The sequence below is a fragment of the Zea mays genome, chromosome 9 (genome assembly GCF_902167145.1).
Source record: "Zea mays cultivar B73 chromosome 9, Zm-B73-REFERENCE-NAM-5.0, whole genome shotgun sequence".
Classification (NCBI taxonomy): Eukaryota; Viridiplantae; Streptophyta; class Magnoliopsida; order Poales; family Poaceae; genus Zea; species Zea mays.
In genome coordinates this window covers 2,618,143-2,634,992 of record NC_050104.1, presented here as the reverse complement: position 1 = coordinate 2,634,992, position 16,850 = coordinate 2,618,143, and the positions used below count along the sequence as shown (strand labels likewise).

Below are 16,850 nucleotides of genomic sequence, written 5' to 3'. Positions count from 1 at the left end.
CCCAGCTCTCTTACGGAAGCAGAACGACGTCAGCAGGGACTCGACCGCTCCAACAGCTGTCCCTCCGCCAGGCTCCGCCGCACCTCCGACAGCCACGACATCACACCAGCAGGGTGCCCAGATCTCTCCGGCTGCCACATTGGCATGTACCTAGGGCGCTAGCTCTCCCTCCGCTAGACACGTAGCGCTCTGCTACACCCCCCATTGTACACCTGGATCCTCTCCTTACGACTATAAAAGGAAGGACCAGGGCCTTCTCAGAGAAGGTTGGCCGCGCGGGACCGAGGACGGGACAGGCGCTCTCTTGGGGCCGCTCGCTTCCCTCACCCGCGTGGACGCTTGTAACCCCCCTACTGCAAGCGCACCCGACCTGGGCGCGGGACGAACACGAAGGCCGCGGGACTTCCACCTCTCTCACGCTCGACTCCGGCCACCTCGCCTCTCCCCCCTTCGCGCTCGCCCACGCGCTCGACCCATCTGGGCTGGGGCACGCAGCACACTCACTCGTCGGCTTAGGGACCCCCCTGTCTCGAAACGCCGACATCCTTGCACATATATTATAATCTGACATCATTTGTACCACCAATATTAGAAATGCCATTTCTGTGAGTGGCTCTTTGTACCTAAGTCTTATTGGCCGGAGCCCAAGCGAATGGCAAAAGAGAAAGAGTATGTCATAATCCTGCCAGTACTATGCAAATGTGTCATTGAAGCCCACTGCAACCAAGTTACCTTGAAGTTTGGAATAGGTTATTGGTGCAATTATATGGTTGTTTATGACTAGGTTGGTTATACCTTTAAAAAAACTTTAAAATAAACCCATGGCATATGGTGACTAATTTGTTTCCAACAAACCACTAGAAAATGTGACTTGGAGGATTTTAGTTTTAGACATGAATTGGAGGTTACAATCAGATGGAAGCAAACAACGCAACAAAAGTTAAAGTGTGGGTCTCAATTTATGGACAATTTTGTTAGGGTTCACAAATAGAAGTACCTCATCAAGCATGGGAACAGGGTCTACTTCATCTAATGCATTTAGGTACAAATGATTGGTATGTTAGGGAGATGCACAAATAGCTGGTTGTCGACCAAAAAGCTATGGAGGATAGGGAAAGAGAAGCATAAAAATAAAATGTAGCTCATAAAGGACCTAATTGTTGGATTGCCTAGTGAGTTCTTAGACTATATAATAGTTTTGTGAATCTATTTTTTAATGTGCATGCATAACTTATTGTATTTCTCTTTGTAGGTAAAGAAGGATGCAATGAGCATGCCACTAAGGTGATGTATGACATGTTTGATAGAAGAAAGGCAAAGAGAAGAAAAGACTTGGTGGAGGACAATTCTAGACTTTGTGAGCTCATAGATCTAGATAAATTAGAGGACACCAGACAAAAGCAACAAGACGTGAAGGAGGATGCTTAGATGTATGAGGCGATGCTCAACTGGAGGCTGAATTCTACAGTCAGAAGGCAGATGAGGCAGATGGGAGTTTTGTGTGGCAACAAAAACCAAGTTTTGGTAGAGGATTGGGATGAGGACGATGAGTTGCTATACGATGGTGGTGACTACTAGCATAGCATGTTGTGCTTTATTTTTCACATGTGGTGTAACATTTATACACCTTAGACTATATTTCATCTCATAAATGTAAATGATTTAGTTCTAGTGAATAATACTACATCATAGCATGTACTTTGTATTATGTGTTGTAGACTTATTCAAATGATTAATATGTTGCATGAAAAATTCACTAGCCTTTGCCCTATTTCTAGAGCATCCATATTGACAAACCATGACATGAATACACACACATGCATTCACAAAAGCATCTCATCAAGAATCCCAATAGTCCATAACATTTATGCATGAAATAAATGATAGTTGCCTAGAGGGGTGGTGAATAAGCAACTCCTAAAAATTCAACACTTAAAACAACTAGATCCCAATATTAGAGGTTCGAGCGAGAAATACTTAAATCAGAGTATGAAGAAGAGAGAGAAGTTCTCTTGCACTTATTGCTCAAATGGATTGCAAAATTAACTTGGGAGAAACTCAATCGAAATCACAAGAGAAATTAGAAAGGGTGAGAGGGAAGAACAAATCGCAAGTGAAATTAAAACACACACACACACACACAAAGACACGAGTGATTCGATTTATCGGAGTTTGGTTCCAAAGAACCTATGTCTCCAATGAGGTGTCTCTAAGGACGAGTCTCCTTCAACCCTATTGTTGGGGGTTTTCTTTCTCGCCGAAGGTCCTCAAAGCAAAAACACCTTCGGCAAAATACCACGAAGGTATACGTGACATGAAGATACAACTCAAAAATGATGCGGACAGAAACCGAAGCTATGACTGTAGGAGCTTCGGCTTAGCATTATAATAAAGGCGAAGAACAATACCGACTTAAGGAGGAAAAGACTATCTAGTCCTTAACAGTTCACGTTATGATTACAGTTAGTAATCAGGGACATGAATGTAATTTTGTCCGGGTTGCATCCTGTGCCTATAAATAGATGAACAGTACCCCCGTACTGTTCACGCTGGATTGTAATCATTGCTACGTCACTCTCGCATTTTCACCTTCTGACAAGCCGAAGGTACCATTGTAATATAAATATTGTTGATATTTATTCATGTTTATGATATGAGAATATAAATAACTTACTGATTCATAATCATTATTTATATTCTTTTACATTTCATGTACCCTTATTTATATTTGTTCACTGAGATGATGAAGGTATGCCCTTCATAACCTTCGTTTGGAGATCATTATATCCAAAAGGAGATAATGCTTCAAAAGACAAAGGTCCCTAATTATTAACATTTGTGTTGTCTTGTTCTTGATGTATAGCATTTGAGAACAAGGACCAACATTGGTGCCCACCTCTAGTGAACTCACTTCCACAGTTGCAACGATGGCTTTGCAAAACAACCAAGCTGTAGTACCTTCGGCCACGAAGCTAGTGCTCCCAATCACAGGCGGCTCAAGCTCTGAACCAGCCAACAAGAAGCAGAAGAAAGAAGCACAGAGAAGGGTACAACATGTTGGGGGTGAAAGGACTCTTCATCAAGTCCAAGTGGTCTCATATTCTAATTACCTTCTCTCAGGAAGACCTTCAGCTTAATGATTATCCTCACAACGATGCAATGGTAATATCTTGTGTTATCAAAGGATTTCTGGTCCACAATGTCTTAGTGGACACATGCAGTGCAGCGGATATCATCTTTGCAAAGGCCTTCAGGCAAATGCAAGAGCCAGAGGATACGATACATGATGCAACACACCCTCTTTGTGGCTTCGGAGGAAGACATATTGTGGCACTTGGTAAGATAACAATGCCAGTCACCTTCGGCTATGTTCATAACACAAGAACAGAACATGTTGTCTTTGACATCGTTGATATGGAGTATCTATACAATGCAATCATTGGTCGAGGGACGCTTAATGCCTTCGAAGCAATACTTCATCCAGCATATCTTTGCATGAAGATACCTTCGGAACAAGGGCCCATTACTGTACACGGGAGTCAAGAAGTTGCCAGGAGAGCTGAAGGGAGTTGGACGGATTCGAAGCCTATTCATAATATAGATGAAGCTGAAGCTTATCAGCATATAAGCATAAAAGAGAGAAAGCTACTTCAGCAGACCAACCGAAGCCTATGCTTTTGTGTGAAGACATAGCAGAGCAAAAAGTATTGTTGGGATCCCAACTGTCTGATGAACAGGAAAAAACCTTGTTAAGATTCTTGTTTAACAATAAAGATAGTTTTGCTTGGACAACCAATGATCTCTCTGGTGTCAATAGAGACATTATTGAGCACTCGCTCAATGTGGACCCGTCCTTCAGACCAAGAAAGCAGAGGCTTCAGAAAATGTCCGATGATAAGGCCGAAGGTGCACAAAATGAAGTGAAGAGACTTCTAAGCACCGACGTCATTAGAGAAGTAACATACCCAGAGTGGCTAGCCAACACTGTCATGGTAAAGAAAGCTAATGGAAAAAGGAGAATGTGCATTGACTTCACAGATCTGAACAAGGCATGTCCGAAGGATGAATTCCCACTACCAAGAATAGATTCCCTTGTGGATGCAGCAGCTTCTTCAGAACTCATGAGTTTATTGGACTACTACTCAGGTTATCATCAAATCTGGATGAAGAAGGAGGATGAGCCAAAGACAAGCTTCATAACTCCTAGTGGTACCTATATTGTTATCTTTGGATGCCTGAGGGGCTCAAGAATGCTGGAGGAAGCTTCAGCAGAATGACCGCCAAGGTTCTTCACTCCCAAATTGGCAGGAATGTGCTGACATATGTCGATGATATCATAGTAAAAAAGCACAAAGCAAGAAAACCATGTTGCTGATTTGCAAGAAACATTCGCCAATTTCAGACAAGCTGGTCTCAAGCTAAATCCAGAAAAATGTGTCTTCGGAGTGAAGAAGGGCAAGTTTCTTGGTTGCCTAGTATCAACAAAAGGCATCGAAGCTAACCCAAGCAAGATCAAAGCTATCCTTCGGATGGAGCCACCAAATTCAAAAAAGGGGGCTCGTCGCTTAGCAGGAAGGTTGGCATCATTAAATAGATTCATTTCAAGATCAGCAGAGAGGAATTTACCTTTTTTGAAATACTGAAATTAGTCGAAGTCTTCCAATGGGGTCCAGCACAACAGAGAGCCTTCAAAGAGCTGAAGCAGTATTTGATAGATCTAACAACTCTAACCCCACCTTCATCTGGAGCTCTGTTACTTCTATATGTGGCTGCTTCCCATGCTACGGTTAGTGCAACACTTGTACAAGAGAAACAAGAGGGCCAGGTAAAAAAGCAAGCACCAGTATACTTTATTTCCGAAGTACTCAGCCCTTCAAAGAAAAATTACACAGAGTTGGAGAAGGTACTGTATGCTATATTGATGGCCTCCAGAAAGCTTCGGCATTACTTTGAAGCATATCACATAATAGTGCCTTCATCGCAACCCCTGAAGGACATAACGAGGAACAGAGAAGCCACAGGAAGGATCAGGAAATGGGCCACGGAACTCAATGAATTTACCATTGATTACGTGCACAAATCCATAATACAATCTCAGGCGTTAGCAGACTTCATTGCTGATTGGACGCCAGGGGCTCAGGATGAAGAAGCAACAAAAGATGCCGGAGCTTGGACTATTTTGCGATGGATCCTGGGGGACCTTCGGTGCAGGGGTAGCAGCTGTTCTAGTTGAACCTTCAAAAGTCAGAACATGTTATGCAATAAAGTTAGACTTCAGCTGTACAAATAACATTGTCGAGTACGAAGCTCTTCTTTTGGGGCTTTGGAAGCTGAAGGCAATGGGAATTAGAAGGGCAATCCTCAAAATTGATTCGCAAGTTATCTCGGGTCATGTGGATAAAAGCAGTAAGGCAAGAGACGCGAAGCTTGAAAAGTATTTGGATGCGGTCCGAAGGTTGGAAGCTTCTTTCGAAGGTTTTTCTGTAAAAAATATCCCAAGGGGAGAGAATGAGCATGCAGATTTAATAGCTAAATCAGCGGCACATAGTACTTGGATGCAGTCCGAAGGTTGGAAGCTTGAAAAGTATTTAGATGTGGTCCGAAGGTTGGAAGCTTCTTCGGAAGTACTTTTTGAAACAATAAAAGCACCTTCAGTCGAGCTCATGGAAAGAGTAGTGCTCACAATCTCACCTGTACATAGTGAAGACTGGAGGACTGAAATAGTTTCCTTTCTCCAGGGCAACTGTTTTTTAGACGATGAAGCTTATAACAAGAGAATGGAAGCAAGAACAAGACCTTATGTAATAATAGAAGGTGAGTTATACAAGCATGGAGTTTGCTCACCGTTGCTCAAATGCTTGTCCAGAGCTAAAGGACAGGAATTAATGAAGGAGATACATGCAGGCTTATGTGGAGCCCACATTGGGTTCAGACCTCTACTAGGAAAAGTTTCCAGACAAGGTTTTTACTGCCCGAAGGCAGCTTCGGATGCGGCAGGTCTAGTTCAGAAATGTGAAAATTGCCAAAGATGTGCGAGAGACCAGAAACAACCTTCATCTCTAACTCAACTGATACAACCAACATGGCCATTACAAAGATGGGGGTTAGATTTGTTAGGGCCACTACCACCAGCGCAAGGCAATCTGAAATATGGTGTGGTGACAGTGGAATACTTTTCTAAGTGGATTGAAGCAAAGCCTTTGGCTATAATAACTCCGGCCACAGTGCAAAAATTCTTCTGGCAAAACATAGTTTGTCACTTCGGTGTACCGAAGGCTATCACCGTTGATAACGAAACTCAATTCGATGCTGAAACTTTCAAAACTTTTTGTAGCCAAATTGGCACAAAAATACACTTTGCATCAGTGAGGCACCCGGAGTCAAATGGGTTGGTAGAAAGGGCAAATGGAATCATAATAATAGGAATAATAGAGTCAATCTTCAATCAGCCGAAAGAGGAGTAGCCAGACGAATTAATAAAAGTTGTTTGGAGCCACAACACCACTGTATCAAGGTCAACAGGGTTTACTCCATTTAAGCTTCTGTTCGGTGATGAAGCAATAACACCGGAAGAAGCAAGAATGGGTTCAATAAGAACCCTAGCTTCGACGGAGGATGAAGCTGATTGTCAAGTAACAAAAGACACCATAGAAGGGACCAGACTTCAGGCCATAGAGCACATCAACAAATACCAGGCCGAAACAATAAAATGGTGTGACAGAAAAGTTCGATTGAAAAATATCAAGCCAGGTCATTTGGTGCTTCATCTGCATCCCCCACCATCCGATCGGTATTCAACTGCATCCCCTCCCATCCGATCAAAAACCTACGACTCCTGGCGCACCATTCCAACATCTAATCTGGACCAACCCTACGCGATCCAACGGTGGACCCGATTCTTCCTCCCCGACGCGCCCAGGCAAGCTCCACTCCACGTCCTTCTCCATTGCATTGGTGGCCATAGGAGCATCAGCCGAGGACAGCCACCAGTGCGACCCCAACATCCTCGCCTTGCCTCTCTCTTAGCCGGCGGCCCAGTGTATTGCGCACCCCGCTGTTCTGACACAGTATGTTACCACCCCTCTGCCTCCATCGAGCAGTCCACATAAGCAGCCAGGAAGAAGGGAGCCTGGAAGAAGGGAGCGGCGTCCTAACGTCCGACTGGTGGGCCTGGAATGGGCGTGACTGTGCGCCATCCGTCGCGTGTGGCTGTGTGTGTGGGGATGCGTCCCCATGGCGTGTGAGCTGACCGCCTGTAATAACCAGCAACTCTGTCTTGGCGTGGACATTATTCATCTGAACAACAGAAAACTCTGAATAGAGCTCCTCATTCTCTCCTACCTCTGTCTCCTACCTTCTGCATTCTCTTATCTCAATACCCCATACCTTAACAAATTGGTATCAGATTCCTCCATTCCTCGGCCATCGCGTCCATGGCGTCCCCTATCGACGCGCAGCTCACGCAGGCGCTGGAACAACAGACCCGCGCTATTCTCGCTGAGCTCGACAAACGGTTCACAGCAATCGACTCCAAGTGGGAACTCCGCGTCGGCGCGCTGGAGTCCCAGGCGGCGGACTTCGCTCGCCACTCCGACGAGTTCGCCTCCGCCATCCGCGCGGACGTTGAAGCTCACCTTTCGGCGGTCGATGCGGATCTCACAGACCGCGTCCGCTACTGGGAGGCCACTACCGGAGCGCGCGTCACCTCCCTCGAGTCCACCCAGCACACGTTCGACGCTTGGCGCCCCAGGATGGAATCCTCCCTCGACGCCCTACAATCTTCCATGGATTCCGTCCGCGCCGAGCTGTCCAAAGTGGAGATCCGGTGGTCCCAAGGGGCGCGCGTCGACGGCTTCTCCAAGCCCGGCCTCCTCGGCTCGCCCAGATCGGCGCCGATGTGTTCTTCTGCCACCGGCGGTCAAGCTGACGGCTCACGTTTTGGGCCCCGCTTCGCTTCATCTCACCGGGAATGTGGATTTGGGCCCCCTGTGGCCGATCTCCACTACCCGGTCAAGGGTACATGGTCACCTAACGCCCCTGCTTCGTTTGAGTTTCCAGTTCATCATAATCTCAATTCTGGGGAGCTAGATCGTCGGGGGGAACTGAGTAGAGGATTGGGTGGTCTTCCTAAGATCAATTTCCCTGTGTTCGATGGCAGTAATCCCAAACTTTGGCAAAAACAATGCGAAGATTATTTTGACATGTACGCTACCGAGGAGTTCGTTTGGATTAAAGCCGCAACTATGCATTTCCATGGCGTAGCTGCGCGCTGGCTCCAATCCATTGAACCTCGCTTGCCCTCGCTCTCCTAGCGACAGTTCTGTCAGTTCGTCCATGACCGATTTGGTCGTCAACAACATGAGCTAGTTATCCAAAAATTATTCCACATCAAACAGACCTCCACTGTCCAGGATTACATTGATCGCTTTTGCGAGTTAGTGGATTTGCTTGTCACCTATGAACACACAACAGACCCATTGTATTATACTATGAGATTTATTGATGGCTTGCGTGCTGATATCAAGTCTGTCATTCTTGTACAACGTCCTGGCGACCTCGATACTGCCTGCTCTTTGGCCTTGTTGCAGGAAGCTGCAGAGCCTTCTCGTCGGCAGGAGTTGGTTCGGGGTGAACATTCTTCGTTTCCTCGGCCGCTGCTGAGAGCCACTCCCACATCGTCCTACCGTGGGGAGCAGCCTCGTGGCGGCGGGGGCGATTATACCAAGACCAACACGACGGCGCCTACAACTGTTGATTCTAAGGTGGCATCTCTTCGTGCGTACCGGCGTGCTAAGGGTCTCTGTCAATACTGCGCAGAGAAGTGGAACAAGGGTCATAAATGTGCAGATACAGTGCAGTTGCATGCTGTCCAAGAATTGTGGGAGATGCTGTCAACTGATCAGCCTGAATCTGAAGGCGAGTTTGAGGATTCTGCTGAGCAATTTATGATCTTATTGTCTACAGAAGCTGCCTCGGTCCACCGCCCATCAAAATCATTCAGAATTCGGGGTGTCCTGCAAGGGGTTGACCTGCTCATGTTAATTGACTCAGGTAGTTCTCATAGCTTCCTGAATTCTGCCCACACTTCTAAGTTGTCTGGCATCACTTCTATGGATACACCATTGTCTGTACGAGTAGCAAATGGCACTGTGTTGCAGTGTTCTGTGGAGCTCCCTCAGGCTTCTTGGTCAGTGCAGGATCTTAGCTTCTGTACTACATTCAAGTTGATCCATCTACCCTTTTATGACGCAATATTGGGTATGGATTGGCTGGAACAGCTGAGCCCAATGACAGTGGACTGGAAACACAAATGGTTGTCCATCCCATATGCAGGCAGCACAGTAATTTTACAAGGTTGTAACCCTTTGGTTCCGGTCGGTACAGTGTTGGAAATTCAACGTTTGCTTCCTGTTTCAACTGATCCTGCTCAGTTGCACTCGGTAGAAGACTTGCAGTTACCAGAGGCAGTGATGCGACTGCTTCGCAGCTTTCAGGATGTGTTCCAGCCACCGTCTGCCCTGCCCCCGACTCGATCGTGTGATCATGCTATCCCTTTGATTGAAGGAGCGCGACCAGTCAACATCCGACCCTATCGATTTTCACCAGCAATGAAAGATGAGATGGAGTCTCAAGTGGCCGAAATGTTGCAGAGTGGTTTGATTCAGCACAGTGCCAGTGCATTCTTATCCCCAGTGTTGCTGGTCAAAAAGAAGGATAATTCATGGCGTTTCTGCGTGGATTACAGACATTTAAATGCCCTTACAGTTAAATCCAAGTACCCTGTTCCCATCATCGATGAGCTACTTGACGAGCTGTTTGGTGCCTCCTGGTTTTCCATATTAGATCTCAGAGCGGGCTTCCACCAGATCTTACTCAAAGCAGGAGAGTCACACAAGACTGCCTTCCAGACACACACAGGCCATTATGAGTTTCGAGTTATGGCATTTGGTCTCACCGGGGCACCGGGCACATTTCAGAAGGCTATGAATCATACTCTAGCACCTCTACTTCGTAAGTGTGCTCTTGTGTTCTTCGATGACATTCTTGTATACAGTGCATCTCTGGACGACCATACCCGTCATCTGAAGCTGGTCCTGGAATTATTGGCTCGAGATCAGTGGAAGGTCAAGCTATCTAAGTGCTCCTTTGCAAGACAGCAAGTGTCTTATCTTGGCCATATTATTGATGCACAAGGTGTGGCCACCGATCCAGTGAAGATCCAAGCTATCGCTGAGTGGCCAACGCCAAGTGGCATTCGCGATTTACGCAGCTTTTTGGGGCTCGCTGGGTACTACCGGAAATTTATCAGAAATTTCGGGGTCATTTGTCAACCGCTTACAGCATTGCTCAAGAAAGGCAGCCTATTTATTTGGACCAGTGAGCATGATATTGCTTTCAACACATTGAAAAAGGCCCTAGTATCTGCTCCTGTCCTTGCATTACCGGATTTCAGTAGCACTTTTCTCGTAGAAACTGACGCCAGTGCACTCGGAGTCGGTGCAGTTCTTATGCAAAAAGGTCACCCCCTAGCATTTCTTAGCAAGGCACTTGGTCCTAAGTTGAGAGGGTTGTCAACTTACGAGAAGGAGTACTTAGCTGTGATCCTCGCTGTCCAGCAGTGGCGGCCGTATCTCCAACACCAGGAGTTTGTCATCCTCACAGATCACAAAAGCCTCACCCAACTCAACAAGCAGCGCCTTCATACACCTTGGCAACATAAAGTTTTCACCAAGTTACTTGGTCTGCAATACAAAGTTCATTACGGTCCTGGTTTAGAGAATCGTGTTGCTGATGCATTGTCTCGTTGTGTGCCTGCTGACCTTCTTGCATTGTCCACCGTGGTACCTCAATGGTTATTGGACGTCCAGGCCAGCTATGATCATGACGCCGAGGCCCAGTCTCTCCTGGCCCGCCTATCGGTTGATCCTGCTGCTGTCCCGCACTTCACTTTGAAAGTCGGTCTGCTCCGGTATAAGAATCGTATATGGCTTGGGGCAGCTGAACCATTGCAGCATAAGATTGTCTCAGCTCTCCATTGCTCAGCGATTGGTGGACATTCCGGCATTCCCGCTACATATAGCCGTGTAAAGAGTCTTTTTTCCTGGACACAGATGAAGCAATATGTGAAGACATTCGTTCAGCAATGTCAAGTCTGTTTGCAGGCAAAACCAGACCGGTCAGCTTACCCAGGCAAGTTACAACCACTGGAAGTTCCGCTGTCTGCCTGGCACACGGTGTCATTGGATTTTGTCGAAGGCCTTCCTCGTTCGGGCACCGCGGATTGCATTTTAGTGGTGGTTGATAAATTCACTAAGTTTGCTCATTTCATTCCACTGTCTCACCCGTATACTGCGCTGACCGTGGCTCAAGTTTTTGTCTCTCAAGTCTATCGCCTCCATGGTTTTCCAGTGGCTGTGATTTCTGACCGGGACCCTGTGTTCACCAGTCAGTTTTGGCAACACTTCTTCAAGCTAGCGGGTGCCGAGCTGCGCATGAGTTCTTCCTACCACCCCCAATCCGACGGTCAGACGGAGCGAGTTAACCAGTGCCTCGAAACCTACCTCCGCTGTTTTGTTAATGCATGCCCAAAAAAGTGGTCATCTTGGCTTCCAACAGCAGAATTCTGGTATAACACCAGTTTCCATTCAGCTTTGGGGTGTTCTCCCTTCGAAGTCCTCTACGGTCGCAAGCCCCGATCCCTGGGAATTTCTGTTGATGACACTGTCCCTGCTTCACTATCAGATTGGCTCCAGGAACGGTCTCACATGCAGGACCTCATCCATCAGCACCTGATTCGGTCGCAACAACGGATGAAGCGTCAGGCTGATAAGAACAGGACCGAACGCTCGTTTGCTGTCGGCGATTGGGTTTATTTGAAACTTCAGCCCTATGTGCAGTCGTCTGTGTTGCCGCGTGCTAACCACAAGTTAAGCTTCAAATATTTTGGTCCTTATCAAATCACCGACTCAGTCGGCAAGGTTGCATATCGCTTGGCTCTGCCTGCTGCCAGCAAGATCCATCCAGTTGTGCATGTCTCCCAGCTCAAATTGGCCGCTGGTTACAAGGGCCCTGTTCCGGCCACATTGCCTACTGATTTCCCAGAATTTGCTATTCCTATCCAGGTGCTTCAGACCAGAGGAATTACCAAAGGGCATCGCTTTGTGCAGCAAGTTCTCGTGGAATGGTCCGGATTACCCCGCGACTTGGCTACTTGGGAGGACCTTGAAGCTTTGCGCCAATGCTTTCCTTTTGCCCCTGCTTGGGGGAGGGAATGTTACCACCCCTCTGCCTCCATCGAGCAGTCCACAGAAGCAGCCAGGAAGAAGGGAGCCTGGAAGAAGGGAGCGGCGTCCTAACGTCCGACTGGTGGGCCCGGAATGGGCGTGACTGTGCGCCATCCGTCGCGTGTGGCTGTGTGTGTGGGGCTGCGTCCCCGTGGTGGCGTGTGAGTTGACCGCCTGTAATAACCAGCAACTCTGTCTTGGCGTGGACATTATTCATCTGAACAACAGAAAACTCTGAATAGAGCTCCTCGTTCTCTCCTACCTCTGTCTCCTACCTTCTGCATTCTCTTATCTCAATACCCCGATGCACACCACACTGGTAACCTAGTACCCCCAGGTTCCATCAACGGGTGCGACACAACGTAGCCTAGAAACCGCACAGCAGAAGGATAACGTACAGAGGTCCTAACCTCAACGGAAAGTGGTGTTGCGGTGCCGCTAGCCTCAGGCGAACAACAACGGCCAGGTGTTTTGGCAGTCGTACATCGAAGAGCAGAGCCGACTGATGGACGCGCTCATACCATCGCCCATGCCAAGACCGGTCGAGTCAGAGTCGGCGTCGGCGGGCAGGAGGTTGGCGAGCCCGGCGTTGGAGATGGAGATCTCCACTCCGTCTTCACTGTACCCGCTACGCAGCACGGGGCCGAACAACTGGTCCTGGGCGCCGTTGATGATGGCGAAGGGCCTGTGCGGGCTGACCTTGGGCGGCAGCGACATCTTGCAGACCCCGAGGTGGTGCACCATGAGCGAGCGGAGGGGAATGGAATTCACGGCAGAGGAGGCCGCCGCGGTTTGGTTTATACAGCCTGTAGGGGAGAGAATCTCGGCAAGGTGGTTGGCCACAACAACCTTGCGAAGGAACCGGCGGCGGGTTCGTCCATCCGGTGGAAGAAGGTGCGAGTGGGGGAGGCAGTTGAATACCGATTCGATATATTACATCCAGATTGTTGATCCATCGATGGACGGATCGGATCTGATCTGATCATAGTATGGTGTCCCGTGGGCCGTAGGATAGTAATCCAAAGGCATATATAACTTACCGTATCATCTGGTGCACGATTTAATCTCACCCGGTGGTTTGGGATACAGCAGCCACAATTCAACGATACCCTTCAGGCTTGTTTGGTTAGAGTGGATTGAGAGGGATTGAAGGAGATTCAATCCTCGTTCTATACAAATTTAAATAGGAGGAGATTTAATCCCTTCCAATCCCCCTTAAACCCCTCCAAACCGAACAAGCCCTCACGTGGCTTATTTCCTAAAGAGATCCCGAATTATTTTAGAATCAACCCGCAGTCCACCACGGTAGGTCCTGAGTCTTAGGCAACTTACGCAACAGCCTTGGTGTTCTCTGAATTCATGCGCGCAGACCAAGGAGTTAGATAATTAAAAAAAGATTATAAACTGATTTTTAATGCAAAAATAATTACTAGGACTTGTTTAATTCATATAAAACTAGGTATGTGCCCGTGCGTTGCCACGTAACACAAATTAACGAGCCTCCAATAGCTCGAGGTACTCACGACATGAACGCAATGGTGATAGGAACCCTCACAGGAAATAGTGCCTTGTTGTAGATGAGCGCAAGCCCGAGCGCGACACCACTTGATGCCACGAGTTCCATCGTCCTATTGTGGGACTTCCATTGCCACGAGCTCTATATATAAAATAGGTTGTTCATATCATAATAACTAAAACAATGATGTGCCAAGACTTTTCCTGCTACGCTCAAAGACTCAGCTAATACTGACAAAGCATATATCTTTATCTAATTGCCTCATTCTTGATAGACCCACACAAGAATAGAAGAGCAGACAAAATAAAGATCAATCAAGCATAACAAGGATATAGTATTTTTAGACAAAATATATATCAAGTTTTGTGTAGCAGTTTTAGACATGCCAAATACAGTGCAAATGCATAGCAAGTCATTGGAAAGGATAGGAAACAAAGCCGAGAGGAACATAGAAAATAAAATGGAGCCAAGTTTCTAAAAAGCTTCACACAAATATACATATTTCTAAAAAAACTTCACACGTTCGACATGACATCCTCTAGATGCCACCTCTCTCAGCACTTTCCTGAAACCAACAGACATTCGTAAGGAATAAATCAAAATTTAAATAGCACTTTGTTTATTTACAATAGAAATCTCAGTGCAGGGCAGCAATGTATTAAAAAATAAGAATACAAGCTCAAATAAGGAGAAGATAAAATGGAGTCAAGTCAACACATTCATACTTATCAATTTTTCACGGACGATGGAATTGAAAGTTTGAACAGAACTTAAATTACTAAGATTTTAGTGATCTCCACAATATGGGATATATAGATCAATAGATAACAACATAATGCATGATGCAGACCTAATGCTCAAAGGACCGACAAATGTCAAAGAAGCACAACAACAGAGCTCCATCAAAATCACAAGGTAAGTAGAATGCAACTGTGTAGCATTTTTTAACAGAAAGTGTATCCAAAAAAGGAGGACAATGCATAAACTCTCTGGCATGTGAATAGGTGCAAAAACTCCATTCAGACCAAGAAAGATCATCAATAACACAATGGTGAAGGTGCCTAGCTCTAATAACACAATGGTGAAGGTGCTCCCAAATTACAAAACACAGAACACAAAAATTGAAAATGCAGCAGGTTAGGAGACAACTAACACATGCAAAAAAACTGATTTCTTTAGCATACAATAGGCAGGTGCACAATGAATTTGCCTGATGCTCTGACATGTTAGTTTGATTACCAGGGTACTAAGGACTTGAATTGCAATGTGAAAATATTGTGGCTACCCAGAAATCATAAAGAGGTAAACTCTAAACTGCACATATGTTTCTACCTTCTTCTACCTTCTATCAATTACTTACTGAGCACAAAGGAGTATATTACTTACCCTAAACTGCACATACCCCTAATATAATGTTACATGTTGGAAACAAAGGAAAAAACCAACGTGTGCCACTAATAGTTTTACCTTTCGATGATATGAAGAGAGGGCCACTCTTAAATACCAGCCAGCAGATTGCCTTATATCATACTGATGAATTTGAGTGTAGAAACCATACCAAAATCAGGGTTCCTACAGATGCACGTGTCGTGGATCCACATACATGCACGTCCCAGCTTCGCTTCACATGTGTGTTGATTGTTGGTAGAACCCCTGCCATTTTATGCAGGCACGCGGGTGGAGGAGTACTTGTTGCAGTAGGTCCATTGGTGGACAGCCTACAACAGATGCAAATGCAATTGGAATTGGTCATGTAGATATCCAAGCAAGGAATTAATTAACGATGTATGTAACAGTACCCCGAAGTGTATCCGGTGGCCATGTTCTTGGCGGCCTTGTGTGACCTGGTGGCCGTCTCCTTCGAGAGTTGCTTGAAGACGAAGCACTCTCCTTTGCAGCGGCTGCAGAGCCCAGTCCCGCCACAGTCTGGAACCTTGGCGCCACTGTGTCCTACATGAGACCAACAACTTCCAAATGCAAGAAACAATGTGTGTTGTACTATACAGAAGAATGCAAAGCAAAAGTTGACACTCATATTTACCGAAATCCTTGTTTGAATTCCAATTAAATGAAGAACCAATGAAGTACTAATTATCAATATAAAAATCATTTGATATAAAGGGCAATAACAATCTGTGGTTGGATAGTATTTAGAAGAAGTGGCATACCGCTTTAAATACACAGTATAGTCCAATCACAGATTATAAAGGGCAATAACAACAATAGCATATTGCATGGCTTGCAAGTACGATGAAGTTAAATGGAAATCCATAATATCAGAATTCCTCCATAGTTCATCTCACTCCTTTCCATCAAGGTCAAATGACAACAGATAAAACCAAATGGTTGTGTGGTGCAAACTTATGGACCCTATAAAAAATGAGAGCATACTCAATAGTTTATATTGTTGTAACAACAAATAAACATCCACGCCCAAGGCGATCAATCTAAGAATATCAAAACTTGTCATCCCTTGAACTATATAACTCAATTTTAACTTCATTTAGGAGTAATGAGTTCTCAGCTAAAATGGATCAGCTTGCAGCGGTAGTCTCCAAATTCAAGGATTCACATAATTTAAATTTAGGTTGCAATAACTTACATTAGAACAAAACATGTGGGGTTGTTGCTCCATCCTTCCACGACCACCGACGCTGCTCTGCCTCGCCGTACCGCTTTCCTCACGAGGCATCTCCGCGGTGTCCCGGATTGCTCACATGGGGGTGGCGATGAAACTGCTTGCACGAGTGAGTTGAGACCTCAACGTTTTGGCCCCCCAAAAAAGGAGAACAGAATGTAGGACTTGTTGCATTCGTATTTCTTTCTGCGCTTGTTCACAGTCCCGCGGGTTTTGTTCTCTTGCTTACTGTGGACAGAGGCATGCTGTGGTGTTCTGGAACACGTTGGAGAAGGAACAAGTTGCGCACGAGTGAAGGAGTGAGTACACGCACCTCAGGCTTGCAGGCCTTGCAAAGCGCGTCGAGGGAGTTGGCGAGCGCGGAGGCATCCTCCTCCCCAGCACCGCGGCCGTCGCAGCCGCCGCTCCCGCT

At 46.3% G+C, this 16,850-nt stretch overlaps 1 protein-coding gene across 1 annotated transcript; it reads right to left on the bottom strand.

Moving 5' to 3' along the window:
* Positions 1-14,105: 14,105 nt before the first annotated feature.
* Positions 14,106-15,408, bottom strand: LOC100381758 (uncharacterized). Its single transcript, NM_001174560.1, has one exon. The coding sequence runs from the start codon at positions 15,023-15,025 to the stop codon at positions 14,651-14,653; it is 375 nt and encodes a 124-aa protein (NP_001168031.1). The 5' UTR covers positions 15,026-15,408; the 3' UTR covers positions 14,106-14,650.
* Positions 15,409-16,850: the final 1,442 nt, after the last annotated feature.